Genomic DNA, 27,442 nt, shown 5'->3' with positions numbered 1-27,442 from the left:
TTGTTTCCCCTCGAATGCTTTCCTAAATAGCTTAGCGTGGACTTTCCCTTAGACTGCCTTCAGTTTCTCATCCAGAGGATACGGTAACTTATTTCACGTGCGACTGAAAGTCGCATGCTCATGACATCATTTTAGCATTGATTTTAGCATCACAGAGCCGTAATGTGAGATACAAGGTTATGACGTCAGTCACACAATGTTATATTTCTCTGGAAATGGAAATGGTTCATATAAAGGTTTAAAACGCTTTCGATGTAAAGTTATACGCTGTCAAAGTGACGCCAAAATGAATGGGGGTCAATGGAATGCTAACTCCAGGTGAAGTCTTATTAGCCTCAGAGCCTCCCATTGAGGGTAAGCCTTTCAAATGTTCGCTAGCCTATACCCCCTTGGGTATAAAGGGTCCACTTCCTGTAGGTCTATGTCTGCTTCCTGTGGGTCTGTGTCTGCTTCCTGTGGGTCTGTGTCTGCTTCCTGTGAGTCTGTATCTGCTTCCTGTGGGTCTGTGTCTGCTTTCATATAGTATGTGCTCATGCATCTCAGTTCCTTGGGAGTTGGAGATTTGGAACTTTTCTTGGGAGGTAAATTTCTCAAATCTCTGGTAGCAGCACTTCTGGTTGGTTTGTTGTTTAAAAATATTTCATGTTCTTATGATGCAAGTAGTGTGATGCTTAGTAGATTTGTTTTGACTTCTTATAAGCTGGCGTTTTTCATCTTTGCTATAATATTCATGATTCAGCAGTCCAGATCTTCAAAGACTCTGTGTGTGTGTGTGTGTGTGCATGTGTGTTTGTGTGTGCCACTGGAGCACAAGAACGTCAGAATGTAAATCACCAAAAGCACCAGATATTATCAGCTGTAACTTATGTTTTACAAAAAGCAACAAATGAGGAAAATCTCCAAGTCTGATTGATTGCGTTGCTTTTGCATTGCCAAAGCTCTCCTCGCCAGACAGATGGGCTAAGGATAACACTGAATAGGCCACCTATGAAAGGCCAGAGATGTGACCGGTGTCCACTACTGATGCTCTGTATTAAGCCATCTGGGCCTGCTAATCTTCAACAAGATGGGCAAGGAGACAAATTCATTTTTGTGATGTCCATTATTAGCCTCTTACTGATAACAACAGAGCTCCATTGGTGTAATCTGTTAGCAGGCAGTACTTATACAGCAGTATGAGCAGAGTGATGCTGAGGTTGTGGGTTTGAGCCTCACCTGGAGCAGGTATTCTTTAGATTGGAACCCCTGTGACCCCCTACACCTGATGCTGTCCAAAACGTGTAGAATTCAGAGTGTTGAGAGGTGTGGTGGTGTTCACTTCAGAGTAGAATTCAGAGTGTTGAGAGGTGTGGTGGTGTTGACTTCAGAGTGTTGAGAGGTGTGGTGGTGTTGACTTCAGAGTGTTGACTTCAGAGTGTTGAGAGGTGTGGTGGTGTTCATGTCAGGGTGTTGAGAGGTGTGGTTGTGTTCACTTCAGAGTGGGTCAGTAATGTATCCTGGAGCAGGCAGCATTTATGTGATGCTCAAAGATAATGTGGCATTGCACTTGTGTAAGGAATAAGGTCTATGAAAGTATATCCTTGCAAAGTGGCCTAGAGCAGGAAAACACAATATTTATAGACTTGTAGACACTATTATCAGATACTTTTATAGTTATGAAACATTTATTTATTTATTTATTTATTTATTTATTTAGTATCTTATTTATTTATTTGTTTGTTTATTCATTCATTCATTCATTCATTCATTCATTCATTCATTTATTTATAATGTGAACGGCCCTTTCTGCTCTGACTCTACTGTACTCATGAGTGGAGTGTTTAGTGGAGTGTTCAGTGGGCTCTAGTGGCACTAGTGGATTGTGTGCTGTATTTGTGGTCAGAGCAATACTGAAGTTGTGAGTTCAAGTCCCACCCAAAGCAGGTCATTTTTAAGCCTGATCAATAAAGCAGCTCCTCAGATGGGTTTGAGAAGTCATAAGAGACAGCTGTTAAACTACATCATGAGGGGCCATACACAGTCATTTTAAATCCTCAGTTTTAAACAGTTTAAATATATCAGCTTTGTTGCTCTGCTTCATTTGCTTTAACAGTATCAAGGATTTCTTGGCGCTATGAGAGATGAATGGCACAAGCGGGCTATAATGGAATATTTTCCACCTTCTAATGCAACCCCACTTGGCTTTTTGATGAGTGATTAGTTGAATTGCGAGCACTCTGCTGTGCGAGCACTCAGAACTCACAGACAGACAGTCTATTCAACTCACACTCGCCACATCTGCCTGACGCTGTGGTTCAATAGTGGATCATTCATTGGCTGCTTAAGCCCATCTGTCTGTGTCGGAGCAGCTATAGAAAGCAAACACAATGACCCTAGAGATGTTGAAGGGAGTTTTTATATTGGTGCCTTTTTGAAAATGTAGTCTAGTCAGAGTAGCATGAAAAGTTTTTATTTTAAGGTAAAAGCACTACTTTGTGTTCCTTTGAGGCTAGTCCAAGGTTAAAAGCTTTTTCATTGAAATTCTCTTTCAGTCTAGAAGTAGAAATCCATACAGAAAAACAACCCTTATGTAAAATTGTGTTAACAGCAGTCCCTGTTAGCTTCTCAAGCCTATCTGTCTGAGGAGCTGCTGTACAGATTTTACCTGAAGAAGACATGTTCCAAATGAGGCTTGAACTCACAACCTCAGCATTGCTCTGCCTGTACTGCCATACAAGTGTCACATGCTAACCACATGCACCACTTGAACAACAGGAGCCACTGGAACTCTGCCTTGTACTGTACTGTTTAAAAGCAACAGCATTGCACCAAAGTGCTTTACATCAAAAAATAAGAAAATATTAATATGCTAAATAAAGAAATGAACAGACATAAAATCTCAAAGATAACAACAGATGGCCCTTGTATTAATATTAATGAACATAAAAACGAAAATGACAAGGAGTTAAAATAACGGAGAAATGTTTTGGGGAGAGGTGAAGGGGTCAGAGAGTAGGTCTTTAGGTTGGATTTAAAGCGATAGTAGGGCATCAGGAACGATCAGGAAGGCTATGGGTAGCACAGACAGAGAAAGCTCTGTCACCTTTACATTTAAGGAAAGCAGAAAGAACACAAAAAAGACACTGGAAAGAGGATCGGGGAGGTCTAGGAGGACAGTAAGGATTTAAAAGATCACAGTAGCTTTGTAGACAAAAAGCAGTTGTGCCAGTCAGGAACATACAAATGTCCAGTACAATAGAAATCAGATTAAATAGATAACATTCTAAAGTAAACAGTCAACTATCTTTGTTGATAAACAATCTGATATAGACATGTATGTTAATAAACATTTGCACCGTCCAAGGTCGGTCACCATGAGTATGATGCATTATTTACCCACTCTAAAGTGAACAGTACCAAACAATTCTCTGAATTTTGCAAGTTCTGGACACCATCAGGTGCAGGGGTTCCGAACTAAAGGACTGCTCCAGGTGAGGCTCAAACTCACAACCTCGGCATCACTCTGCTTGTACTGCTGTATAAGTACCGCGCGCTAACCGATTGCGCCACTGGAGCACACAAAGTAGGCTTTTGTAATGATTAAAATAAAAAAACAAATGCTTTTGCAATTTACAATAAAGAAATGATGAAACCCATCGTCTACTTATAAATGTGAGGTCTTATGGGCTTACTTTGATACGTGAGGTCCTATGGGCTTATTCTGATATAAACCTCATAGTGCCATTACTGCCATTATAAACGTGAGTTTCTATGGGCTTATTCTGATATGTGAGGTCCTATGGGCTTTGATACGTGAGGTCCTATGGGCTTATTCTGATACGTGAAGTCCTATGGGCTTATACGTGAGGTCCTATGGGTTTATTCTGAAGAAAAAAAAACTCATAGTGCCATTACTACATCTGTCTGACTTATTTTCATTAGTTCATCACCCACTTCCTTCTTCAACTCATCTGTCTATGGGGTTTCAGCTCTGAGTTGAGCTTTTGTCTTACAATGAATTTCGACTCAACAAAGAATGATGTGACTGTGTTGTCATTAACTAACTTAGTTGTGGCTTTGTTGGTTTGGGATGAATGATTTGGATGGGTATTAATCACAAAAACATATTTATGTTTTTTTGTACAAGATGAGATAGAAATATGAATTTGCTCTGCCTAAAGAGTGTCTGTTCCTCTGACTTGCTCTACTTGTACATCTGTGTAACTATAGTACATTTTGTGCCACTGGTGCATACAAATGTGCAGTACAATATAAATCAGAATAACTGCTCCAGGTGAGGCTCGAACTCACAACCTCAGCATCACTCCGCTTGTACTGCTGTATAAGTAACGCGCGCTAACCAATTGCACCACTGGAGCCCTGGTCTCTTGGCATTACAATCACAATACAACCGACAGGCTACATTCACTATTTATCACTATAAAATAATCTGATTCAGCAGTATGCCAACAATTCCGAGTAAGCAATATATCTCTAGAAACTGTCTATGACACCTCCCTGTCAGTAATGTAACTTTAATTTTGTGAGCATTTGGCCCAGTGTTGTAAGTCTCTCTATTCAGCTACACTTAACCGCATCTGTTGGATACCTTAGGTCATTAGTGGATTAACTCCTTTTCAGTCGAGCCCATCTGTCTTTTTCCTCTCGAAGTTCCACCCATTACATTCCAAGATAGTGTGGCATGATTCACTGATTCTACAGGGTTTTGTGATACCCTAAAATTGTTACTATTACCGATTTTATTACACTACTTCAAACTGTGAGAAGTACTCTTCAGAAAAATGGTTTTCCAAACCTGCACTAAGTGTTTCAGTGGTCAAACTAGTTGTTGTGTGTACACAGTTGTGTCAGTCAAGCACCACCACAGTTTTAACATGGAAGTAAAATCTTAAAGCAACATAATGCAGTTCTTTTACCTTAAAATAAAGGCCCAACTCAGTGGGCCTCAGTTTCTAAATGGCAACTTATTTCATTTGTTTGTTTGAGTAAAAAAAAACACATACACAGAAATAGCCAATTAATTCAAAGAAAAAAAACTCCAACCACTTGCAGTGAGCAATTTAAACTTTATTACAGTGGTAGTCAAATATCAACCAGTTGCAGTGAGTAATTTAAACTTTATTACAATGGTAGTCAAATATCTCTTCTTTGTTCTTGTTTGTTCAGGCAGGACGAGCTTTGGGCATGGAGATGTGGACATCAGTATCCAGGGCCCAAGGATCGCAGAGCTACATTGCTACATAGAAAACAAATCAGGAGTCATCAGCCTCTACCCATGTGGGAATGAATGTGCCATCGATGGCGTCCGGGTCACACAGCCTGTTCGTCTCTCTCAAGGTATGGCTGCTCCGCTGATTGAAATGTCATATATGACACATGGGCGGATTATGAACTTTCGGGCCCCTGGGCCCAGATGTATTAAGGCTCCCTTTTTTTAATTTGTTTGATGTGATTTCCTGTATTCTGGTGCATTTTGGGGATGGCCAATACTAAATTCAATCAGATTCATAGCCTACATCCTGATTTGTTGATATTGAGGCACTGATTCCATGCAAAGGCTTGGGCTTCAGGGCCCCCTGACCCCTTGGGCCCCTGGGCCTGGTCCCGGTAGGCCCGTGCAGTAATCCATCCCTGTATATGACACATGAAATATATTCATATTTTCCCTATTGTTCTGAGGGCATCACAGAAAGACTACAAGTGAAAATGATGAAAACACAGCTATATTTTTTATTTATCATCTAAAAATAGGCCATGCACACTGCTGTGACTTGTACATAGGTCCGACATAGGTCTGCAGAATTCTGATATGGAAAGGCAATAATTCATTCTCTAGTCTGTACTGTTATTACTAGAATAACATCCAAATGTAAACTTGTAATGTTTAGTATGTGTGTTCTTTGTGTTTGCTGTTAGTGTTGCCGTCCGTTGGGTTCACACTCACAAAAAAATAAAATTGATGTGTTGTTGTTCTAAACGTTGGTAGTATTTCTTTCCAACCTCTACCACATCTAGCTATCAGTGGAATCTATCCTTAGCCTTAAATGTGTGGTGAACACCCAACGTGATTGGCAAGCATGGTTGTTTCTCACTTCAGTTCCCCCTGATGGATGAGATTTTAGGACCTGATTACAGGCATCCTCGAGAGACACAGAGATAATTTTGTTTTCTCAGAGCTTCTATTTGTGGGAGGACTGTCAACCACAGTCCCTGCATCAGCTTTAATATCAGGGCATTTCTCACCCCTCGTACTGGATGTTTCTGGGCTAGGTGTAGCCATGTATGCTGGGTATGGTCCAAGCACACAGGGAAATGGTAATGCCGACCACACCATACTTGAATACAAGCCAAGAGTGTTTTCTAAATAGCCATTATCATTCTATTACTGAATGTTTAGGGAATTCCTTCTAATAAGGTAATAAGCATATTTTGGTGCGACTATAGGATCTTATATTTTATGTCCACTGGGTCTGTAATCAACATAATGTGTGAGTGTGTGTGTACAGGGGGATTTATTTCTACAAAGCTTTTAATAGAGCTATATCTACCCTCAATGTAATTAAAAACGTTTTCAGCAAACAGCAAAACCCATACATTTAACACATTAGATAAATTATAATGCCTCCTCCCACAATTAAATCTGGAACCCAACTGTTTTTATCTAAAAATATACGCACCTTTTGTAAAAGTGAATCCAAAGGACGGTGAGGGGAGGTCACTGTTTGAAAAGTCACGTAGCCAAAGATCAGTTTCCATTGTCTGGTTCCCTTGCATAGAGTTAGTCGGGGGACGGGCGTAGCACTGTTGAAGATAAGGCTAGATTCGTGAATATATATGACCCAAACCCTATACCATATCTTCTATTTAATTTATTTTCTTACATATTCTTACAATTTCTACAGGCAATCTGAAATGTGCTTTCACCACATATCACTGCAAATATCACTTATATCACTCATAGACCAAAGTCGCATGTAGACAGTCCGCAAATGATTGGAAGGCTTTTAGACCCCCACCCATGACGCGCACCCCCTTGGCTACTTGTGGAAGCGATGACTCAAGGAAAAGTAACTCAGTCGACCGGCACGGATAAGTGCTTTAAATTAGTTCTTGTCTGACACAGTGTTGTCGTAATAGCTTACTTTTTTTATTCAGCACTATTGTTGGATTCTGTTCGGCGAATCTGGATTTGCCATTGATTGAGGAGGCAACCTTATAACGCAAGGAAGATACAACCTACAGCTTTGAATTTGTTTCCAAAGAATGCTGACAGTGTCCTGCTAGTGAAAAAATCAACAAAAACTCATCTGGGTGTGAAATTTATAACTTGTAGCCCACCTCAACATCGGAGTCAGTATGGGAAGCACGTGGCGTCACATTTAAAGGCACTATTTACAAGTTGACAGAGACGGTGAAGCGGAAGAAATGTGAAAAACCGGCATCCTGAAGTAGCCTAGGTTTTTCATACCTATTGCGAGTTTCACCACAGGTTTGTGTTTTTCAGACCTAATACGAGATTGATACTACTTTATAACATAACTTCTAATACTGCATTTGATTATAACAATAAGCTATTTGGAGATGTTATGTAGTTTTGGCTACACCTACCCAGATTTGTGTGGGTTGGTTACATTATTATTATTAGTATTATTATTATTAGTAGTAGTAGTATTAGTATTATTATTTTAATATGCAACGTTTGGACTAACTGATATAGTAAACAGAAGTTTATTTCTGCAATACAGAATCAATGCATTTCCTGCGAAGTTCATGCAACTTAATATTTTTCTGTCTGAAAAGGAAATGAGGTGTCACTGAATCACTTCCTTTGAGGAGATAGTGAAGTTCACACACCTCACTAGTGAAATGCACCCAGTATGTTACCCTGACAGTTTGCCATTGTGAATAGAAATAGCCTTTATTGTTAGCCGATAATTCCATAAAACCCTGTTCTAGTAAAGCGAAACACACAGCTCCAGCCAAGCCTGGGTTTGGACCCCACAGGATGGTACTCCTTTTTCATGTTGGCAGGGTGGCCGTTTCTGGATACTGTTACATTTCTATTCTTATCCAATGTGACCCAGGAGCACAGCTAATCCTGCTGGACTGCTGTCTCTCCACGTCCTTTACCCTTTCCTTCCTCTCCCTATCACTTCCTCAGCGAGAGAGAGAGAGAGAGAGAGAGAGAGAGAGACAGACAGGCAGAGAGAGAGAGAGGGAGAGAGAGAAAGAGATACAGAGAGAGAGAGACTCCAAGATCCTCATGTCCGTGCTTGCCGTGAGTTGTTTGTATGGCCATCCTCAGGAAGCTCATTTAAAAGAATGCTGCCAAGTGTCTCAGCAACACCTTATAGGGATGAAGGGGCCAGGGTCAGTGGGTAACAAAGGCCCAACACAATGGGGGGAATAGCTGGTGTCTTGTTACGACCCCATTAAGTCCCCTCAGGAATCTCTGTATCTTTAATCTGTGGGGTCTTTATGAACACAGCTATTAGATTTAAGTCACAGTGGGATCTTGATACAGTGTCTGTAGCTTGTTTGTGCCGGTGGTGGCTATTGCGTGGGGGGAAATGGTAGTGATTCGCAGAGCTGTGCAAGTTTTGCCCTTTTCCACTTGCAGTAAAACACAACAATGCCATGGCAACTGCGTTGTGTATCTTTAGGCATCCCATTGTGCGAGTGTTCTGGAGACTGGCCACTGCCCATTCTCGGTGCTTGCTTTGTGTTTTGGGGGGATGTATTGTTATGGAAACAAAAATGCAAGTCATTACGTTTATGTAGAGGAGCCGTGATGTAACCCTATTTGTTATGGAGTGCACATGGAGAAAAGCTCTGATTTAGTGTAACGCAATGAGACTCCCATGTGGGTCAAATGACTGGACAGTGTTCTGCTTATTCACTAGTAGTTCCATTAATTTCCTAATTTGAACTATGTAGCTCTTGCAATTCACATTTCTGTTGCAAATGAACATTATTTTATGTCTGTTGTCTTTTGTGGGTGGGTGTGTTTGTCTGTGGGTGCATGCTTGCGTGTATCTGTGTGTGTGTGTGTGTGTGTGTGTGTGTGTGTGTGTGTATGTATGTATGTATGTATGTCTGTCTGTCTGTCTGTCTGTCTGTCTGTGCGTCTGTGCGTGTGTGTGTGTGTGTTTGTCTGTGGGTGCATGCTTGCATGTGTGTGTGTGTATTTATGAGTGTGTTTGTCTGTGGGTGCATGCTTGTGTGTGTGTGTGTTTGTCTGTCTGTGCATGTTTGTCTGTCTGTGCATGTGTGTGTGTGTGTATTTTGACATGCATGCATGTCTCTGTAATTAACCAGCAGCGTGTAGACTAACCGACAGTGTGTGCTTCAGTTTTTTGGATATTCCTAGTGGAGGTTGTGTACCTTGTGGGACGACAAATGGCTGGCTTAGAAATGTTCATAGTCAGATATTTGCCCTGCATGTCTTTGTTCAAGGATCAGGCAGAGAGTAGAGGTAAAGCACTGGTCATATTACAAGCCAAGCAGGAAATACTTTGTTGCAATCTTCCATTCTCTCTGTCTTCTAGGGAGGCGCAGCTTACGTCCATACAGTATCTTTGTAGAGACATCAATGCTGAGTTTATGTTTGAGATATTATTTAGTTGACCCTGATAACTAATAATTAACATGTGCCACTGCTCTTCTTAGATGAGTCCACTAACGCATATCAGCCATGACCACAATGCAGACAGTCTTAGAGAGTCTTATTGGCTCTTGGTAGCTTGCTGATTGTGTGAGTATTCTGTCGAGGGAAAGCGATCTAATTGGTGCAGCGTCTCTCATGGCCTTGCATCATCATCGGCAGCAGCACCTCAGGCGAAGCCCCAGGATACTGTATTGACCTAATAAGATGCTGGCGCTGCAGCTTACAAATTCCCCGAAAATAGCAGTTTGAAATCTGACAACTGTCTGGGTTATACTTACTTATACTTAAATATTGAGTTTCATAAATACAGCCATGTTATTTGTTAAGCATGCACAGCTTTGAGAACCATAATTTAGTTGTTCATGATTGGATGGTTTCTTGTTGTACAGTTACTACTTTGCAAATCCTAATTACTCTAGACCCACTGGAAGGTGTCTGTCTGTTTTTTTCCTCAACAAGTATGTGCTGTGAGAAATAATAGCACAATTTAAAATGTCAGCATGTGCCAGCACTGTTTCTAGGTTTAACAAAATCCCCCCCCCCCCCCCCCCACACACACACACACACTTGAGTCTGCATTGAAAGTCAAATGCTACTGAGCCAGCCAAGCTTGTGCCCCGTGGCTAGGTTTTCATTTTAACAAAGGTCAGAGGAGCTCTGTGATCTGCACACTCTGTAATTACTGGCAGAGATAACAGGCCTGAGGAACAACAAAGGCCTCAGCACCCATCCAGGTGCTTGCCAGGTTTCTCCGAAGGACCTGCCGCTCCCAGCTCCACAGCAACGTGAAGGGAATTCAGTCTTGAGTTCATAATACAAGTTTAAGCTTGATTACATAAACGCAGTGTTTCATGTTATCAGTAGATGTGTGTATTGCCGGAAACAACTGATACTGAGGCAAGGCGAGATGTCCATAGTCATGTTTTGTGGATTTGTAAGTGTAGTCACGGACTGGGATCAGTGAGGACAGGAGAAGCCCCTGTGCCCTCGTGTGATGTGATCGTGTCCTTGTGTGAGCCTCTCTGGCAAAGCCTCAGTCACAGTGGCAGCGCTGCAGCCAACATCAGAAGCAGAGGAAGGACAAACTTCAGGTCATCTGGCAGCACTCGTGGCGTCAAAATGGATAAATATACAAAGCTGCCCTTAGTGGTAATGGTGACCTTGATGACAGTGTGGGCCATTAGTGTTAAGAGCCGTGTTTTTTTAAATCAGCGGGATTGTTCAGTCTTAGTGAGCAAGGCCAAGGGGTAGACATTGCAAGGTGCTTTACAAACTCCATTCTGTATAGACAAATGTGGTTTTCCAAGACAGCAAATGATTGAAGATCTGTTACATTCAAGCCAGATGAGCAGACATGTAGTGTCTTGACAAGTAAATAAACAAGTGGCGAGACTGTCACAGTTGCCTCTGGGTGTATTATTTCACTGGGTGTGTTGTCAGGCATGAGTGAAAATCCTCCACAGATAGTGCCAGTGATAATCAACACAGACAATCATGGTTCCTTCTGTTTTGGAATGTGCAGAAATGACAGTCTCGACCCTGTCATATCAGCAGTTTGTATTCACATGGGTCTAGATGACACAGCTTTCACTCTGCGTGCTAGGACTGAGCAACAGCTAAACGATTGAAGAATAAAGTTTGTCGTATACAACAATGGTGTCTTTGGATGTATTCTCAAGGGGATTTCCTCTTCAGAATCCCACCTCACAATAGAGAACTGTGTAAGTATATAAAAGGTTGATAAAAGACAGTCAAATGTTGCTTTATGGTCTCAGGTGTGTGCTTAGCGGAGAAGAGTGTGTTGAATGAGTAGAGAACTGACTATCAGGAAAAGCCAAACTGTTTGCTTGTGATGGTTACCATGGCGATAGAGTTTTGTTGAGCTCCCAGTGTTCTGCTTACCTCACATCCTGTCAGCGCCTGCCCTGTCGAGTAATCAAGTGAGTGTGTGTGTGGAACAAAAGAGCATCTGGCACCCTTTTGTCCACTGCACATCTGCTGTGATTGAAATGTTTCCATGAAGTCTGTATTGCCTGTATTGCCCCCTGGTCCACCAAGACTCCTTCAGAAGTGGACTTACTGTCAGCATATGGCATCTTGACTGGGCAGCCATGATCACTTACATCCTATTTCCACAGTGTAACTACTTATCAAAACATACATGTACAACATGTCATGCCTAGTAATATTTCATGAGGTGATTTCTGAGAATGAAATGTTAATTACTGAAATGTTAAGTCAATCTGCCATGCCTAGGGTTATGCTAAAATAGCTTTGCAATACAAGACTACTTGATTGATTCAGGACTGTCACTGTTCCTCAGTCACTCCCTTAACCTCTGCAAATGTACCCTTCTCTGTTGAGACTGAGGTTAAGGCAGTGAGAGATATTCATTTTACGATGCTTGGTATTCACCAAGAAACACTTCTCCATGAGGCCCACGCAGGCTTCAGCACTAGCTCACTCCAACCACTCCTCCACAGGCTGCATGCTGTGTCTGGGCCAGGCCTCCGTCTTCCGTTTTAACCACCCCGAGGAGGCCTCTGGAATGAAGAGCATGATGCCCGAGGCTAGCCGGTCCTCTCTCCACTCAGGTAACACCGGACACGGTAACACCGTATACGGCTGCCCATATCACACACACAGTGCACTAAATAACACCTCAGAGAGAGTCACTGAAACGCTGATGACAGTGTCCACACACCCAGTATGCACAGCATTTAGCTAATAGCGCTTTTATGTCTTAACATGCAGTTAGGGTGTTAGCATACAGTTAGCATGATGTTATTAGCAGCTGCTCATGTGTGTTTGACCTTTTAAGAAGATACACACATACACATAAATCCACAATTTGGCTTTTGTCCTGTTTTTGGTCAGTGTTGTGTTTGTTAATGGACAAAAACATGTGTGTGTGTGTTTACGGCACGCTTTTCAACAGGGAGCACTCTCTTTTCACATTCACTTCCCTTAATTAAGCCCATTCTGTTTGTGCACTCGGGTCTCTTTTGTGAAAACATACAGTTAGACAGCACAGCCTGTGCTTTAGCCGCCGAGGTTATGGAGTTCAGCAGCGAGTACGACTCTTTCCATGGGCACCCAGAAAATATGCAAGGCAACACTGCCCAAGGGCAGCCTGAAGGTCCACCCCACACAGGTAGCACAGGATGTCCACCCTGGCAACCCCCGTCTCCAGGCAAAATAGCTCATTCTGTGATTAGTATTATCAGGCAACTTGGCCAGCACTTTCAAATTATTTCAAAGTATTTATTCACATTTTATTACTGAGTGTTGGTAAGGTAAAGTTTTTAATGGAATGTCTAAATTATTCAAATTGTATTTGTATGTGTATTTGTTTTGATGAAATCACACTCAATATTGACCATGTAGGCCTACATTTTATTTATAGGCATAACATTATTGCAAAGCAGTTAACACATAGTGTCCACACACACACACACACACATACGGTACACACACACACACACACACACCACATCTGTCCAGTCAGGCTCTGTGGCCCTCACAGCTTACCTTTACTAAACTTTCTATCTGCAATTATAAATACAGTAGTGTTGGGAAGGCTACTGTCACCACTGAATGGTGTCACCAAAGTCAGTGAAAAGATTAGTTTTAACTTAGCATGCACACCTGACCAGCAGGAATCAGGGCTGTGGGTACTTTGACTCCAAGTCATACTGTGTTGTTCTGAGTTGAAACCCTGTGCTTTTTGTTTTGGGAAGAAGAGCCTCCACTTGCAGCAGGGCAGGAGTCCCTCACAGCTAAGGGCACTTCCTGTCCTGCACACACACTGCCACGTCCAGACAGCTTTGTTGGCTGTGCAGAGTTTATTTAAAGGAAGGATATCTCTTACCATCGCTATTTTTACATGTGAAACCCCCCAAACGCACACACGCACACATTATGCAAACTCTGTCTTGCATGTCATACCTCTTGTGCTTTACATTGACAACTGTTGCACTGTGCAGACTGTAGTAAGTAACCCCTTGCATTGTCACATTCATAGTGAATGCACGGTACATTTCTTTATCATTTTTACATGACATGTTTCTGTTTTTGGTTGTCAAAGAAGCTATTTCCAGTGATGGATCATTTTATAGTTATGATGAGAAACCAATATCACGCGCCTCAGATATCACCAACGTTCTCTTTTGTCGCCACCTTGCTTTGCGTTATTGCATTTGTCAATGTGGGTAACATTTACGTCATTGGAAGAAAATGTCCCTTGGCTCTTTAAGAATAAAAAAGTGGAATGCAGGAATTGTTCCCGCCCCCGTTAAACTCTCGCGCCGTCACATCAGCACCGTGGACAGAGGAGGGAGGGGGAAACAAACGCTGGGCCAGCAGTGTCTACCATACGAAACCCAGCTGGAAAATCGTCGGCATTGCCTTTTCTTGCCGCGGGCGCCCCGTGTACCGGGTAGTCTTCTTCAACAGATTGAAACAAACGCCCCTTCTTCGTCGAACCCGCTAATAATCTACCCAAAATGGCATAGGCGTAAGCTTATCCTTAAATGTAAGTATCGATTATTATTGACGCTCATTTTCCACCGTATGAAACCACACAGAGACATATGCAACCGAAGCCTTGCATTTTCAAGCCATTCGTGTGAACGATTGGCTGATAACATGCCGTTTGCGTTGCGCCGGTAAGACTGACAGCACCACATCTGACAAACGAATTCATGATTTTATGTGTAACACATTTTTCATTTGTTAAATCATATGAACGGTGATGGTTCGCTGTTTAGTTATAGCCTACTCCAGTATCCAGTCATGCGAGGCTGATTTCTATTTGACAAACACACGAATGCAATTTAAATACATGGATAACCTCAGCGCAAAAAGGTCGTGTGTGTAGATTTAACGGGTCATGCTGTTCAGTCTAACAGCCAAGGCCATGCAACTGTCTCAAGTGCACACGGTGTTTATGCATTATTTGTTAGGACTTTCGTGAGAACCAGAATGGGGAGGAGGGGTGGATCAGGGTAAACTGTTCAACCCCTGTAGAATCCTCCAAGCAAAAGATTCAATGACAAACCTTTCATTCACATCTCTAAAACCCCTGTTTATATTTCCCATTCCTCCCACTATAATAGCTACTGCTTATGCTTGTGCAATGTCCATGTCATCACAATATTCTGATTCATGCATTTCATCAATTATTTGGAGTTGAACTCAGTTGCTTGCCTTCCATACCTCCAGTAATAGAGATATATAGGAATAGATGGGGGTTCCCCCCTCGTACGTCTCAATTTAGTCAGTGAATATTAACAGGCTAATTAATCCTGCACTTGGAAAGGCTGTGTGGGGCTTTTAATCATATGATGCACATGACTTGGTGGGCTGTTCTAGAAGGGTCCAGCATCGGATGCAGGTAGCTGCAGTAAAAGCTTGTGTCATAAATAAAACCAGGCTCTTTATGAGAGCGAAGTACCTCTGCCAATCCTGGTGATTTCTTGTTCTCTGTAAGTGCTTTTCAGAATGATGATATTTAATTCCCTTCATAGCCAGTGTAAGGGTAATGGGTGTGGTGCTATTGAATTGGAGTCTTTGGTCATTTTAATTGTCTGGGGGTCATCCCTGTCTTAACATTGTGTCTCTTCCTTGCAGACCCCAAGGGCCTAGTCAATGGGAACTATCCACCAGGTCAGCCGGACTTGCACTCTCCCCCCCGTACGAAAGTGCACCCTGAGCACAGTGCCATCGTCAGCTCCATTGAGAGGGACCTGCAGGACATTATGGACTCGTTAGCCATGGAAGACCCCCAGCCTTCCTCCTCCGCTCAGCCCAAAGAGCCGTACGGCCAGCCCGCCTCCCGGTCACAGCTGTCCCCGGTGGTGAACGGCGGGGGCTGCTACCTGTCCCCCCCCACCAGCCCCGGCGCCATGTCTGTGGGCTCCAGCTATGAGAATACCTCACCCCCGTTCTCCCCGCTCTCGTCCCCCTCGCCGGTCAGCAGCGGGAGCTTCAACAGCCCCTTGCACGGCGGCGGCGGTGGCGGTCAGGACCAGGACTCTCCTCTCCCCCCCGTGCCTCTCAGGTCCTCCAGTTACAACTTCACTAGCCAGCCCCCCGTCCCTCAGCCGCTCGCCCCCCTGTCCGTCTTCACCGGCGGACAGAAGGTTCCGGAGAGCCCCCGCTTCCAGAGGAAGGCCTTGCTGGAGACGCCCCCGAGCCCCAAGCCCGCCCGCCGCAACGTGAATCAGGACGGCTCCGCAGGGAAGGATCCGGAGATCCAGAGGCATGTCCACATGTTTCCAACCGTCTCCATCTCACCTCCCAGCGACCCCCAGTCTGTGGGGCGGATAGGGGTGCCCGGTAGCCACAGGTCCTCGCCCAAACTGCCCAGTGGGTCGCTGTCATCCTCCCCCTCCAGCCCGCGCATGAAGCGGGCCGCCGCTGCTCAGGAGCGTCCGGCGTGTGTGTTCCGCGAGCAGCCCCAGGTGGACTACTCCCCCACCTCCATGTCCTCTCTTCCACTTCCGTCGTCCCGCGCCTTCCAGCCGCCCCTGGACCCGATCGTCCACATCGTCCAGGGCGGCAGCGCTCAGATCCAGCAGTCGCCGCAGCAGCAGCAGCAGCATTCGGCCATGCTGCAGTCCCCAAAGAGTCCTCGGCTGGCGCGCCGCAACTTGGAGATGGACAGCGGGAGCATCAGCAGCCTGACCAGTAGCATGCGTGACCTCCCGCCCCTGTCCCCCTCCCTCTCCCGCCGAGGGGTCCCCACCCTGTCCACCCTGAGGACCCCAGAGAGTGCCTTGGCCAAGCTGGTCCCCGAAAGCCCCCGGCTTGGACGCAAGGCGGCGGCGGGTGGAGTCGGGGCCTTCTCCCCCGAGGAGCAGTTCAGCCCGCGGCTGGTCCGGGCACGGAGCCCCTCGCCCACTTCGGGTCTGCTCGGCCCGGGTGAGGGCGGCCGGGGCAGGAAGGCCAGCTGCCCCAACCCGCTGTCACCCTCCTTCAGCCTGGGCTCGCTGCCCGGCTCCTCCCCCCTCGCCAGCCCCCGGAGCCACCGCAAGATGTCCAGCGAGCTCCACGACCCGCGGCTGGTGCACCCGGGCATGAGGCAGCGAAAGAACAGCATCTCGGAGATCAGCGACAACGAGGACGAGCTGCTGGAGTACCACCGGCGACAGCACACCGAGCGTCTCCGCGAGCAGGAGATGGAGCGACTGGTGAGTTCGGCCTTCAGCGCGTTTTGCCCTTTCCCCCGAAACCTCCCCAACATCTAAACTAAGCCATGTTGTAGGAGAAGCACTTCTTTTTTTGTCATTTTGAAGACATGAGAAAGAATCTTATGTGCCCTTCCCCTAAATCTAAACTCAACTGTGTTGTTGAGGCACTTGTTTTTTTGCTGCTCTGAATCCTGTGTAATGTGGTGTGCTTTGATTTGCCCCTGTGAGATGACCTTGTGAGATGACCTCTTGACCTTGGCCTACTTGGACCTACTAGCACCATGCTGTGGCTACTGAGAAAACACAGAGCCCTTTTTTGCTTGAGGTTAGCTGTGCTCTTTTCAAGCCAGTGGTATTTTCTAGACCTTAGGGAAGGGTCAGGTCATAAGGTCGTGAAGAACGGCCATAAAATTCTCTCTCGGAGCTGCTGTTTTGTTGCGGTTAAGTCGATGAATGGTGATTCATTTCATTGTGTCGTGCTTTTCTTTCAGCTGAAGAGGGGGGGAGTATCTCAGCAATGCAGGCCTAAAAGCCTGCTTTTGGAGCTCAATTAGGTGTCGGGCGGATCCTGGGGCACCTAGGTGAAGGGCCCCCTTTTGTGTACAGAGAGCGAGGCTGTGACTTGTCTAGTGTAAACATTACTCTCCCTGGACTTGGGCCATGCATAGTGCCTGACTGTTTCTCATATAGCTTCTCAATAGTGGGAAAGACTGGTATATGCTATAGCTTATTGCCTTTTACTGTACAGATTTCACACTTAGAGTTATTTTCTGCTATATTTTGCAACACCATCCTCGTTAGCCGTTGCCAAATATGAACCTTAAAATGAGGAGCTCTAAAATTGAGGGTTAGTGGCTTGGGTCTATTTAGAGCCTGGGCCAGTGTCCTAAAAAAGGACATTCTCAATCATTTAAAGAAGTAATTTCCTGTTTGTCAATGACAGTGTCACAGTGCAATACTCACAGAACACAGCAGCGCATTCCCAGAATTCCTTTCAATAAATGACATGCTTAACTTCAGCCATGTAGATTCTCATCTTTAAATGGTGCCTCTTAAAAACAGCAGAGCAGCATGAGAAGCAGGAATATAAGCAGTGTGTGTAAGTGTTCCCTAGCAAGGCTACCAGACCAAAGTCTAAGTAGTGTGTGTAAGTGTTCCCTAGCAAGGCTATCAGACCAAAGTCTGTGGCTAGCTGGAATGAATACCTTTCTACAGCTCCAACATACATGTTCTTATCAGTGAGCTGAATTTGATGTACTTTGTATATTTTTACCCTGTTTCTGCCAGGCACAAGGTTGGACATACACACGCACTTAAACACACACACACACACACACACACACACACTGGCTCACTCAGTGCATATCTCTGGGTAGAACTGGGCTGATGAATGTTCTCTGGCACTGGAGTGCTGTTTGCAGTATGCCGAGTAGAACGCAAGTCCTTCCCGGAGCTGACCTCAACTCTCCGCTCAGGGCTCCGGGGAGTGAAGTCATGTTTCCATTACATTAGACGAGCACCATCCCCTGCCCCGAGTGCCGCTGCCACAGTCAATATGAAGGCAACTAAAAGCTCAGCGCAAGCCAATCACATCTGTTTTTAGCACAGATGAGCTCATTGGCAAAGTTTAGTTACTTTGTCTTAGTCACTCTTTAATGTTTGTTGTCCCCAGTGTGCTCGATGTGGAGGACAGCTTTGACGTGGTGTCCCCCCTTGGCTCTCTATTTGCCATGTCCTCAGTGCTTGGCTCTTACTCTTCTTACCATGCAGACAGACTAGGAGTAATTTGATTTCAGCTGTGTGCTGTTCTCTCCTCTCCTCTCCTCTCCTCTCCTCTCCTCTCCTCTCCTGCCTCTCTCCGTGCTGATGCTGATAAAAGATAAAGGCTGATAATTTGTGGGCTTTTGCTGGGTTCTGTATCTTATCTGTTTCTCTGTGTTGGTGGTCAGGTTATTATGGGAGAAAGAGAGAGAGTGAGGGAGAAGAGGAGACAGAGAGAGAGAGAGAGAGTGTGTGAGAAAGAGATTTTTTTCTTCTTCAGCTGATTATCTGGGTCAGTGTCAAATCCCTCGTTCTGCCCGAACTTTAAGGGAAGATCAGTAATCTAGCCATTGCTTTTACAAACAGCTTATGTGCCATGTGGACTTGAAGAGAAGAATATGTTTTAGATTACTAGCTTTCTTCCACACCCTTATGGACATTGCTTATCCATGTTATGGATGTTTATGTTTGGAATTCATCAGAAGTAATTGCATGTGGTGCTACATTCTTGAATTCTTACACTGATTGTTTGTGATGTCTGTGGGAACTTGCAGCTTAAGCCTAGTGTTAGTACGTAGCGTTTTTTGTTGTCAAATGCAAAATTTACACTTTGATTTCTTTGACTCCCACACTCTGTACACTCGTTTCAGTACGCCCACATTGTGCACTTTTGACCTGCCCTGGTTGTAATGTTTTTTTTTTTTTTTATTATTATTTGATTTGATTTATCCTTTGTTTAACCAGGGTAGTCACATTGAGACAGAAGTCTCTTTTCCAAGTGAGCCCTGGCCAAGAAAGGCAGCAGCTAGTTAGAATGAACACAAAACATACAGTATCATCAGAAACCAACCTCCCCCCTCGCAGACTGCTGTGGTCAGGCCCAGAAATCACCCAGACAGAACCCCTGCGTTTGCGTGTGGTCAGATCTCTGCCCTTAGCCTGCCTAGATCTGACTGAACTAATCAGCTCATCCCTGCGTTGTGCAGAGGACCTAATAACAGCCCTGGCTTCTATGAAGCGCTTTGAAGTAATGGCCAATTAATAGTATCAGAGAAATTGAAGTGAATTGAATTGAATTTATTTGAGCTGAATTGGATGGTTAAGATGCCCTTCGACCCTGATCGTTATTTATCTGCGTGTCGAGGCTAGCCTCCTCTCACTGTAAGAGCTCCCACCACCATATGTATGAGATGGCAGTGGACTGGAGTGGACCATGCTTTACAAATGGACAGTTTTCTCTGTTTTACGACCAGCTGTGACCTTATGTGTTGCCATACTATGTTAGCATTTACATTTACATTTAGTCTTTTAACGTTTTCTCCAAAGCGATTTGCAAAAAGGGGAAACAATCAAGGTACAGTGCGACATGTTAGTGCAGCAATAAGAACTACTCGCATAGAATCAAGGACGAGAGAATCGAATCGATTCAATCTGTGTGATTCAATTTGACAAATTCCCTTTGCCATAGATAGATACAAAGAATGTAAATGGAGTTTTAATCTTCCACAAATTATGCCCTCTATTTTGGCCTAAATCTAAGTCCAGATTTAGCCAGGTAGGTATCCCTAGCGGTGTCTCCATTCATATGTCCATGAAAACTCTGCCAAAGGCTGTCGGTCTCGGTGGGGATAGGTGAACTGCGCTGACCTGTGAATTAGTGGTCAACAGTTGCTTAGTAACAGGGCTGAATCCGTTCTGTGCTGGATCAACAAATACACAGTAATTTCCTGTGTATTAGCCACATTGTGTCTAAGCTGCAGGACAGTGTTTTATGCAAGTTAAAAGAAACAAAACCATATTTAATACCATATTAACTGCCCCCGTGTATTAAAGCGATGGTTCGGAGTAATTTCACCCTGGGGTCCTTTGCACTACTGCATTACTGCAGAAAGTCATTCGTTTCTGACAGCGCTACTGGACCAGGGTTCGACCAAAGGAAAACAGGTTCTGGGAGGGTGTTTGGCTCAGGGTCATGGTGCAAAGGACCCTAGGGTGAAATTACTCCGAACCGTCGCTTTAACCTCATAGCTGAAGAAAATTTGCAAAATCAACATGTAAGCCACGGCTAATAGCTCATTTACGGTCGCTGTGGAGACCTGGGTTCTGTTAATAGGGTCCCTCTCCTAACTGACACTAGGGCTTTGCAATGATGTCCATCTTAAACTGCTATTATGAGATGTTTACAGCATCTGAATTCATGACAGACTTCACACCTACCCAGGTAATACATTAGTCTTCTAAATTACCCCAACTGCACATATAATTTAGGATGCTCTATAAACATCTGCTTGAGGGTTTGTACCAATAGATGCATAGAAATTAACATGAAAACAAAAGTGACGCAAAAGTGATTGTGGCTTACAACAAAAGCAAAATGGCCCTTACAGTAACTACCTGGTCAGGCCTGGCCACCCACGGTCACAGCTGTTCCCACTTCTCATTTGGCACCGATGCCATGTGATTCTCCAGTTGCTCTGGAAATGAAGTGGCATCAGGTATTTAAAACATTAGCGTATCTCTAATCACATCTGTCCGCTTGGCCAAGTGCCTGGCCCCTTTACTATGAGGAAATCCTCATAGTAGGACTCTGATTACCATGCTGCATTTTCAGCTAGGCACTAAATAATGGTTTGAATGGGACGACTAAGTCAACATGGCAGTGGCTCTAAGTGGGCTCCTGAACTCCTGAACTGAGAATCATGTCTCCTGGGCTCCTGTTTTCGCTCTTCCTATGTAGTGTGAGGGACCTTGTGATATGGTAATGATGGAGATCATAATGATATGAAAAAACTCTTGCTTTGAAGTGAAACATTGAGAAAGATGAATAGACCTCTGTTGTGACAAGATTGGGCTCTCTTTCCCCAGGCTGTTCTTCAAGAACCCTTTGTGTGGTTCAAATTACGAAACAAGCTGATAGCGCTGCTTTCGGTAGGGTTTAAAGCTGAAGGAAAATCCCACTGATTGTGAACCAGATTGTGACAATAATTAACAAAATAAGTTTGTGGACGACAGGATGTGACGCATGGTCAGGCACGGCATCCTCCGCCAGCTAACTGTCATGTGCGATTCAACAGTTTCAACAAGGAAGTAGTTAGAGCTACAAGGGAGATGAAATGAGCTTCTGCTCAGAGGTGAGGCAGAGCGAGGGATGAGGGGAGAAGAGGAGAGAAAAGACACACTGAGCAGAGAGAGAAGAGGAGAGAAGAGTGAGAGAAGACACTCTGAGCAGAGAAGAAGAGAGAGAGAAGAGAGAGAAGACACTGAGCAGAGAGAGAGAGAAGAGAGAGAAGACACTCTGAGAAGAGAGGAGAGAGAGAGAGAGAGGAGAGAGAGAGAGAGAAGAAGAAATAAGACAGAGGAGGGGGGTGCGTGTGTGTCTGTGCACGTGTGTGTGTGCGCTTGCGCATGTGTGTGTTGGTGTACGCGTGCGCTTGTATGTGTGTATGTATGTGTGTGGGTGTGTGAGGGGGCGGTGTGTGGAGCGTGCCTGTGAGGGGGGAAAGGAATGCCTGGAAACAATAGCTCAGGGAAAATTAGCGCACAGGAATGTCTCTGTGGCAGCCCTCCACTCTTCCCTTTCATCCCCCCTCCCTGCCTCGGACTCTTCTCCTCTCCTCTCCTCTCCTCTCTCTCCTCTCTTCTCCTCTCCTCTCCTCTCCTCTCCTCTCCTCTCTCTTCCTCTCTTCTCCTCTCTCTCCTCTCCTCTCCTCTCCTCTCCTCTCTCCTCTCCTCTCCTCTCCTCTCCTCTCTTCTCTCTCCTCTCCTCTCTCTCCTCTCTCTCCTCTCTTCTCCTCTCCTCTCTTCTCCTCTCCTCTCCTCTCTCTCCTCTCTTCTCCTCTCCTCTCCTCTCCTCTCCTCTCTTCTCTCTCCTCTCCTCTCTCTCCTCTCTCTCCTCTCTTCTCCTCTCCTCTCTTCTCCTCTCCTCTCCTCTCTCTCCTCTCTTCTCCTCTCCTCTCCTCTCCTCTTCTCTCTTCTCCTCTCCTCTCCTCTCCTCTCTTCTCTCTCCTCTCCTCTCTCTCCTCTCCTCTCTCTCCTCTCCTCTCCTCTACCTCCGTCTCCACATCAACCACACCTCCTCCAACACCACTGAAGACAGACAGCAGCAGGACTGGGCCTGACACTCGCTCCCTGCCAGAGTGCCCCCTGAAGCAGCCGCGTCTGCGCGGTCTGCTGCTTGCCTCTGTTATGTGGCCGCTCTCAAACAGTGTTTGCTGTTCACTAGCTGAATGGACTGGCCAGGCCTTATAGGGAGGCCGCTCCAGGCACATAACTGAAACATTCCGCTCGTGGAGCATCTGCGGCAACAATAAGCTTCTGCTATAATCGATGGAACCGGCTACACCAGGCGATGATTACGTGCACACGTTCACAAAAATTAGACCAGTCTTCTAAAACGTGCGACACAAACAGATCGCTTCAGTTGCGGACCCACTGCAGTCAGGGCCTTATGCTTGACCAACAGCGCTAGCTTGCAGTAGGTGGATGATGGTGGTGGCTGGGTAGGTGGGTGGAGGTGGTGTGGGTGGTGGTGGCTGGGTATGGGTGGAGGTGGTGTGGGTGGTGGTGACTGGGTAGGTGGGTGGGGGTGGTGTGGAGGGGAAGGGCCACTCAGCTATTTTGATAAATAGCATCTAACAATACTGCACTGGGGCTGTGGAAAACTAGCAAATAGCACCAGAAATGTTTTCTAATTTGTTAACCTAAATAATTATTATTCCTATTCATATGTTTCCAATGTGCTTTATCAACAGAATGCTCACTTACTTACTTACTTTATTATGTAGTATTTGGCAGTCACTGTTGTACAAAGCTGTCCTGAATCACCATGAAAGTGCCTATTGTGAACTAGAGGGTGGAATCTCCAGAGGGTTGCAGTAATGGTTGACAAGTGCTAAGTAAACTATTAACATGGAAGTAAGAGGACAGCCTCAATTGGCAGGCAGGTAGTTGGGTAGGAGTTTGGATGGGACCTGGTAGTGTTTGTCTCTGTCTCTCTCTCTCTCTCTCTCTCTCTCTCTCTCTCTCTCTCTCTCTCTCTCTCTCTCTTTCTCTCTTTCTCTCTTTCTCTGTCTCTTTGTGTGTGTGTATGTGTGTGTGTTTGTGTAGGGGCAGCTTGTTTTTGTTCATCTATCTCCTGACAGCTTTTGACAGAGGGCAGCCGTCCCATTCTCTCCCAGGATAAAATGTGCGTGACCTTTCTCTCCTCTGCTCTCTCTACTTACTTAGATGTATTTTCTTCCTCTCAGGCTGGCACTGCTTTTCACTATGGTACACACTACACAACATTTTATTCAAAGTTACGCAAGTGGAACACAATATAGCACAAATACATAGCCATTAAGTACCATGTGTACAGGACCCAGTGTGTGAAGAGGCTCTAGAATGCACCTTGAAGCTAGTGCTTTATATTAAATGGCACAGCCTCGCTGTTTTATATTGTGAGATATATTATTACATTAGACACACAGTAATCTATGGGTGTCTGATGCCAGAGGTATTGGACAGGTAGGCTGTGCACCATTAATGGTTGAGAACAGAGCACTGCAGGTCTGCTTGTTTGGAAAGGCGCTGAGATAGGGACGGCCCCATAGTTTCCTATCCTGAGGAAACAAATGGATGTCATCTGGAAGAGCACGTAGCCTAAGCCATGCCCCGGGGCAGCGCACAGAGCTCTTTGTCAGAACAGGTTGCAGATCTGAGATAGGAGCACAAATGGGTCTTCATCGGGGCACTGGCTGTCCCTGGCAACCTGGGCAGGACACGATGAATGGGGCTGTTTTTGAGCCAGGCATTGTGTTTCTTTGAGACAGCTCTCGCCAAGAAAAACAAGAGCGAGGCAGGCAAGAGACATTACTTTTCACTTCAAGCCTCAACTTAACACACTAATTCCACCTTTTATGCAGACAGCATGTGTGAAGTCACCTGGTAGTTATGGAAACCTGACTCGCCTCTCTGAAAGAATGATTTCTCTCATCTTTTTTTTTTAGGGTGGGTTTGGGGCGGTTGGGGGTGGGTTCAGAAGGTGTGTAATCTGTGTTGTTTTATGGTGCCAGGCAACCGTGTCAGAACCTGCCATGCCAAGTGTGTAAATATTTGCGGGGCCTACCTGCTACGCTGGCCCATTAGCCCCATGCAGGTCAGCAGGCAGCAGGCATCACAAAGCTTGGGCTCCCTCAACTGCTGAGGTGCGCTGCTGGGGTTCCTACCTGCCCTAATTAGGCCGTCTTGGTCATCCTTTACTGAATATGCGTCTCTAGCTGTTATGACATAATCTGACTCCGCCAGATGGATGCTTCGCATTTTCTCTGCATGTCCATCTGGGAACTTTCCGTTGGAGAACTTTTGGGAAGGGGGGAAAATACTGGTTAGCTGATTGGATAAACCATCTGTCTATCACCACCTATGTTGGTATATTCGATGGGCCAAATCAACCAATCAGATGAACGAAGTGTTCTTCTAATGCCTTCGTTTAACATAACGTTAGTTACGTTACCTAACTTAATATTAACATTTTTAAACTTACCATTTATGTGTGACATGAACCTCATCAATGACAATCCCCCACCAAGTTTTCACGGTAGGCCCTAAACTTCTGAATAAAGTATATTCCTCCATTACGGACTGGAATCGGCCGTGGTGGATGTCTGTGTCGTTCATTCCTCCCAGCTGCATGGCTGAGACTCATAGCTTCACAGCTTCCCCAGGAATACTTTCTAATTCGGATAAAACTTGCGCGATAGCTACGCTCATCTCATCTGTGGATGCCGTCATGTTGTTTGTTGCGTCACACCTAAACCTGCCTTAAAACCAACGATGATTGGCCGTTCGTTTGGCGAACTGCTCCAAATTTTCTCTATCGGAAAGATGCCAGACTGATCTGCGAGTGGAAAACTGAAGCTCACGAGATAGTTATGACAAGTAAGCTCATGAGGCTAGTTATGACACACTTCTGAAAGACTTGTGCTTTTGGGGCTTCCGAGTTGTATATATTGAGCTGAAAAGAACATTTTTGGGGGATTGTGTGTACGGATCTCAATTTGTAATCTGCATTGTTTTTAATTGTGTGGCTCCAACCCAATCTGGACTCGAACCCAAAACAGCAGCACCTTTGATCGGGAGTAGAGCGCACTATTGATTAAGCTAAAAGCCCAGGCTGCTAGATCTCTCCCTAGCACGACTCTTAAGGCGTCGGGAGGGAGGTTTGCACAACGCACATACGGCACAGCTACGGACAAGCTGGCTACCGTTACATATAGGCCTCAATTTGTCAACATCGGTCAAACAGCCCTCTCAGCCCCTAGTGGGGCAATTGATGTTAATCACTGTAAAATGTGTTTTGATCTTGGGTTGTTTTGTGGCCAGTGTGCTTTCCCAAAACAAACGATGCTTTCAGTGACAAATTAGTGGAAATGCCCCTCTGTTTGTGCTTTGATCACAGGAAGCCTACTGTAAAAGGAGTTTGAAGTGTGTTTGGAGTGAGGAAAATTGTTCACATGAAGATTAAGTTGATTTTGTCAGCACAGAAGAGCCATGATCGTGCGCTGCACACATACTCTGCTCCACAGTGGTGGAAACTTCTGGAGCCAAGAATAAGAGCGTGAGGATTTCAGATTGCAGGTTTGGGTAATGCAGTGGCTGAGCTGAACCATGGTTCGGTCCGCTGCCAGGAACACTTGGGTTTTATGGTGTTAAAAGGCAAGTGGGGAGACTCTGACTGCCGGCTCTGCCAGGGCCTGGCTTTGGGCGCTCAGCAGTGGTTGCCATTGTTACGGGCCTCAGCAAAAGATAAACTGCCCACATAAACAGATAAAGCTGTCCAGACGTCACGAGTGTTTGTTTAGCACACACAGGAGCAGGCTCAGATTGTCATTTTAGCGACGTAAAAATGATGACATCTTTTCTCTCTCTCTCTCTCTCTCTCCCTCTCTCTCTCCCCCTCTCTCTGCAGTGCGTTTATGATGAATATTAAGTGGTGGGTTTCCCACCGATATAGTGCTCCCAACAGCAGAATAACCAGGCACAAAAAATCAGCTAATCCTGCGAGATGTGAAATACAGGCACAGATAGGAAATGCTCCTCTCAGCAGTTTTCCTTAAGTATCCATTGGTCATTTTTTGGAAATTTTTAACCCGAGGGTAGAGCTGGAGCAAAGAGATAGAGTGTGGTGCTAAAGACCAAGGACATGGGGTTGTTTCCATGGGAGCACATGCTCTAAAGATGTATATTGACCTTGTTCTTTATGCTCACTATGCTAAATAAAACCCTGTTCATTTCTTATGCTCTTTTCTGCCAATCGTGTCCACAGGAGCGGCAGAGGCTGGAGACCATCCTGAACCTGTGTGCGGAGTACAACAAGCCTGACATGGGCGAGCTGGGCCCCTCCATGGACACCCTGAGGATGGGCTCTCCCCGCACGGCCCGCCGGCACAGGGGCAGCCTGGAGGAGAACCACAAGGAGGACGGCGGCGGCATGGAGGTCACTCAGCACGAGGTGGGCAACTCCACAGATAGCCGCTACTAGTGCTGCGGATACTAGTGACTTTCAAGCGGGCCACAAACCGCCGTCGACATGAGTGCGCGCCGACACTTTCTGTCATTTGCCCTCGCACGGCAGTGCCCAGATCTTCAATAGATAAGCATTTGACAGACAATGGATTTCATTGAGCGGCGCCAATCAAAAATGGAACTTAGTCGCAGTCGACGTGGCGGGGTGGCGCTGTGAAAGGGTTCAGTGTAGGTGGGGGAAAAATAGCGGAATCTAAGATATGGAATGTCGGAAGCAGAAGGTGCCGCTCTTTTATGCCGTTGGTGGCGTGCGGTC

The 27,442-nt window shown here is 45.3% G+C and overlaps 1 protein-coding gene, 1 long non-coding RNA gene and 1 other non-coding gene across 9 annotated transcripts in view; 1 reads left to right on the top strand and 2 right to left on the bottom strand.

Annotated features, from left to right (window-relative positions):
* phldb1b (pleckstrin homology-like domain, family B, member 1b) overlaps nt 1-27,442 on the top strand; it is a 59,818-nt gene that overhangs the window by 7,606 nt on the left and 24,770 nt on the right. For 5 of the 6 annotated variants that reach the window (XM_042067868.1, XM_042067866.1, XM_042067864.1 and 2 more), the window contains 4 exons: nt 5,167-5,337; nt 12,151-12,261; nt 15,299-16,860; nt 26,927-27,112. In XM_042067868.1, coding sequence (XP_041923802.1) covers nt 5,167-5,337; nt 12,151-12,261; nt 15,299-16,860; nt 26,927-27,112 — 2,030 coding nt within the window. Of the gene's footprint in view, nt 1-5,166; nt 5,338-7,077; nt 7,490-12,150; nt 12,262-15,298; nt 16,861-26,926; nt 27,113-27,442 lie in introns of those variants that run through there. The other variant, XM_042067870.1, reaches the window with a different exon arrangement.
* trnai-uau lies at nt 3,463-3,555 on the bottom strand. Its single transcript is given in 2 exon segments — nt 3,463-3,498; nt 3,518-3,555. It is a non-coding gene; the product is annotated as a tRNA-Ile (tRNA).
* LOC121688360 lies at nt 5,159-6,980 on the bottom strand. 2 transcript variants are annotated; one of them, XR_006024564.1, is made up of 3 exons: nt 6,892-6,980; nt 6,678-6,801; nt 5,159-5,236 (listed from the first exon to the last, which is right to left on the bottom strand). It is a non-coding gene; the product is annotated as an uncharacterized LOC121688360 (long non-coding RNA). The 2 variants fall into 2 exon arrangements; XR_006024565.1 differs by lacking the exon at nt 5,159-5,236 and adding an exon at nt 5,572-5,631.

The sequence above is a fragment of the Alosa sapidissima genome, chromosome 17 (assembly GCF_018492685.1).
Source record: "Alosa sapidissima isolate fAloSap1 chromosome 17, fAloSap1.pri, whole genome shotgun sequence".
In the NCBI taxonomy this organism is placed as follows: Eukaryota; Metazoa; Chordata; class Actinopteri; order Clupeiformes; family Clupeidae; genus Alosa; species Alosa sapidissima.
The sequence above is the reverse complement of the archived record's forward strand: the minus strand, read 5'-3'. Positions and strand labels throughout refer to the sequence as shown.